Source organism: Alligator sinensis, unplaced genomic scaffold, assembly GCF_000455745.1.
Source record: "Alligator sinensis unplaced genomic scaffold, ASM45574v1 scaffold467_2, whole genome shotgun sequence".
NCBI classification, from domain to species: Eukaryota; Metazoa; Chordata; order Crocodylia; family Alligatoridae; genus Alligator; species Alligator sinensis.
In genome coordinates this window covers 277,135-280,923 of record NW_005842129.1, presented here as the reverse complement: position 1 = coordinate 280,923, position 3,789 = coordinate 277,135, and the positions used below count along the sequence as shown (strand labels likewise).

Here is a 3,789-nt window from a genome sequence, read left to right as displayed (position 1 = left end):
AGGTGCGGGGGGCGGGCGCGGGGGGGCTGTGGTCCGGGGGGAGGAGGCGAGGCGCAGCGCAGGGAGCGGCCCCGGCCTGGGAGGATGCCAAGGAGATCTCATCCCGAAGCCCGGACACCGCCAGGAAGGATGCCCTCTGCAAAGGTCTCTGGTTTCTCAGTCACTGCTTTGCAACCTGCTGGGTCTGCAAGGAGCTTCGTGCAATGATGGGGCTGGAAACACGGCTCCGATCAGAAAGCAGGGGTGTAATTCCCAGCTCGTGACAGACGAAGGACTCCTTGTCGCAGTCTCTGCACAGACGCACGCATTGCAGAGGCCCTTTTTTCTTAAGCCTGTACTACACCTTAATGGCAAACATGTAAAAGCCATGACGATGTTTCATGTCAGACGAGGGCTCAAGAACCTGGGTGTAAGACTGCTAAAGATGAGTTGGACAGTAGTTATCTCCTTATGCACAGAAATAACTTAGCAGGGTCAAAAGAGAGTGCCATTTTTCTCAAAATGAGCATCATCTTCATGGGAATAACCAATACGTCATAAGCAGCTCTGTTGTTTTGGTATTGGTTTGTATACTAGCTCGGGTTGGCCGTGCTTTTGGGCCGAGAGCCAAAATAACCTCTAATCTCAATATGTAAGATGTAGGCCTGTTGGGGTGGATGGTGGGGGAGCCCCGAGGAGCCCAATCCTTCTTGTGACAGTGTAGCAGCAGCCTGGGTCCCTTCCCCACCATCCTTTCCAAGGTGCAGGTACACCTGCCATAGGCAGTGATCTGGGAGGGGCTCCACAAGCAGCCTCCCAGTCCCTGCCGAAGCAAGCCCAGGCTCTGGGGAGGCCCCTGATGCCCAACATGGATCCCAGGATGCTGCAAGCAGCTGTGCCAGGATCTGCGGAGCCCTGGCCTAGCAGGTGCTTGTGCACCTCAGAGCAGACAGTGGGAAAGGGCTGCACTGCCACAACAAGGATTGGGCCCTTTACACCTCTCCTACCATCTGCCAAGAGGTGCATGTGCCAAGTAATATGCCTTTACACGCTATGCTCTGGCACAGGTGCTTGGGGTTGCTGACCCCTGTACTAGCTGTTAACCGAAAACCTTGATATTGTGGCCGAAACTGAAGGCACATCATTTGTTTAGGGTTAGGGATGGATATAGTAGTTCAGTATGGTTACTCGTGCTAGTGTTTCTTTTAACCTAGTAAATGCCACCTTCTGGGATGCAACATTTTATGGTAACAGCTTGGCTCATATTAACTAGGAATTGAAAAAAGAAAACATCTCCCACTGGCTGTTATATGTAAAAGGAGGGCATGTGTGTCTCTGAAGGCTCGTTTTGGGAGGTGTAGGGTTCAAATGCAGTTGGCAGGGATGTGAGTGATTGCTGACCTGATTTGAGAGGGTTGGAGAGAACTGGCTTTGGAAAAATGATTAGCAGCACCAACATCTCTCTAAAAAGAGGCATTACTGACAGTAACTTTTTTTTGTTTTCTATAAAGGTAGTAAAAATGGTCTCCACTGTATTTGAAGAGAGACTTTTGTTTTAAATTAATATGGCTTTCGTTTGTACCTGTCAGCTTTTAAAATGCAGCATGTTTATTTTAAAACTGTAATCAACTTGAATAAATGTATAATTTGATAAGAAATTAAATCTGTTATTAGTGACACTGCGTTTTTAGCCTGTGCAGCTGGCAAACTCGGCAAGCTGTACTATTTGAAACTATCAAGATATAGCATAGGAAAATCAGTGCTTGGCTGTTTTCCTAATCTACAGTAAAAAAATTATCTGCATGATGTGATTAGATATGCTGTTTTAGCTAATCTGTCTTCCTTTTTGTTGCAGCTCTGATCATTGTTACACATCTGTCATCTTAGATTGTTTTATTTCCACATGTAGCTTATACTGGTATGTTTCAACAACATCTCATTCTGGTTTATGTTGAATTACATGCTACCAGTTGAAGTGGGTGGCAGCTGAATCATTTTTTTTACAGTGTTAGTTAATTTTGGACTTCAGATATTAGAATGTTTTGAGCTGACATCTAGTTTGTAAACTGAGCTATGTTATTTCCCTCAATTGGCATCTTCCAAAGGGAAAAAATCAAGTTCTCTTCAAACTCCAACAATCTTCTCTCCTGCAGTGTTAGTAGAACTGAACGGAGTGGACGATATGGCTCTATTGTCGATAGAGATGATCGGGATGATCGGGACTCCAGAAGCAGACGAAGAGATTACGACTATAAGAGATCTAATGAGGAGCGCAGGAGCGAGAGATATGATGACTACAGGGACTATGACAGTCGGGACAGGGACTATGACAGTCGGGACTATGAAAGCAGAGACTATGACAGCCGGGATTATGACAGCCCTGAGGTAGGTAGCAGCCTTGGTCCTCAGGAGGATTTTAGACTAGTGCTTGATGGATGTGGTCAGGAGCATAATTTTACATCTTGCCACTTGTTCCATGTTTTACCACTGCATAAATTGATATGTAGTCATATTCTTTCCTTATCCAGTAGTGTGTTTGCTTTGGTTAAGAATTTAAGATACCTGCTAACAGAACACGCCAGATTATTCTATCTACGTAAACAAGGTGAAGCGTGTAACTTGACACTACCTGCCAGTCTCAAAAATGTGCAAGCCTTAAGTTTATGGTCTGAATAGCCAAACTTCTGATTTCTTCAGAGTTTATAATCCTAGATACGCTAATTTGTCTGCCTTCTGCAAGGTCCTTTTGCTGTAGTTTTGGGAATAAAAGCTAAATCTCTTGTAAACAATCTTTTATATTTTTAGCACTTTTTAATAATTCTTACACTAGTGATAAAAACTATGTTGCATACTGCCTAACACTAATTTTGCTATTCAATTTTGAATTACTGTAATTGAGAACTGTCAAAGGTGCTTGTCTTAGGGGGGAAGGGTTTGTTTTTATTTCTTTTTCAGTCTTGACTGGGAAGCTGGGGGTGTTAGTTCTATAGCTTATTGTTTTGTACACACTTGTTAACCTGGGTGTTTGCTCCCCAGAGGGAGCGTGACGGTGAGCGTGAGCGAAGGAACAGTGATAAATCAGAAGATGGATACCATTCTGATGGAGACTATGGAGAGCATGACTACAGAAATGACATTAATGATGAGAAGGAAAGCAAGACCATTATGTTGCGTGGCCTTCCTATCACTGTTACAGAAAATGATGTAAGTGTTGAAATGGCTAAGGAATCTACGTTTTTTTGTATTTGCTTAAATAGTATTGGAAGTATGACTAAACACTGACTATTTGGCAAACATTGTAAACAGTGCCCTTTATTTTAAAGGTCTGCTTTAATGTTTCTTTTATTAATCTTGGATTCTGAAAAGATTTAAATTATAGCTGTTCTATATTGTGTAAGCCTAGAGGTCAGTTAAATGTTAAGCCATAGGTACTTGGCTTTAAATAGTACCATCTATAAATAGTTCCATGGTTTCACATGTGGCTAGTTACCATCCTTGAAACTTTTAAAATACTTTAAAGTAGAGGTGTGCTGATATATCGCTCTGTTATTGGATCGGCACTGATACAAAGAAAATTGACTGGTTCGGAAATCAGCCTTACATGACTGATAATTTGGCTGATAAATGCCCGTGCATGCAGCACAGCACACAGGCACCAAGGATCACCTTGGACAGCTGTGTGCCGCTGATAAGTCTGTTGTGGTGAAATGGGAGGGGGTAGATTAGTGCCCCCCCCCATGCTGAGAGAGGGAGTAGGGCTGGGGTAGGTGCTGCCCAGCCGGGGTGGGGCAGGCGTGGGACTGAGCCACA

General features: G+C 43.9%; 1 protein-coding gene across 2 annotated transcripts in view; it reads left to right on the top strand.

Moving 5' to 3' along the window:
• Positions 1-9: 9 nt before the first annotated feature.
• RBM5 (RNA binding motif protein 5) overlaps positions 10-3,789 on the top strand; it is a 22,731-nt gene continuing 18,951 nt past the window's right edge. Inside the window, exons 1-4 of one of the 2 annotated variants that reach the window (XM_025205776.1) lie at positions 10-999; positions 1,889-1,897; positions 2,133-2,364; positions 3,016-3,183. In XM_025205776.1, the coding sequence (XP_025061561.1) occupies positions 839-999; positions 1,889-1,897; positions 2,133-2,364; positions 3,016-3,183 (570 nt within the window). In that variant the 5' untranslated portion in view covers positions 10-838. The remainder of the gene's footprint in view (positions 1,000-1,888; positions 1,898-2,132; positions 2,365-3,015; positions 3,184-3,789) is intronic. The other variant, XM_025205775.1, reaches the window with a different exon arrangement.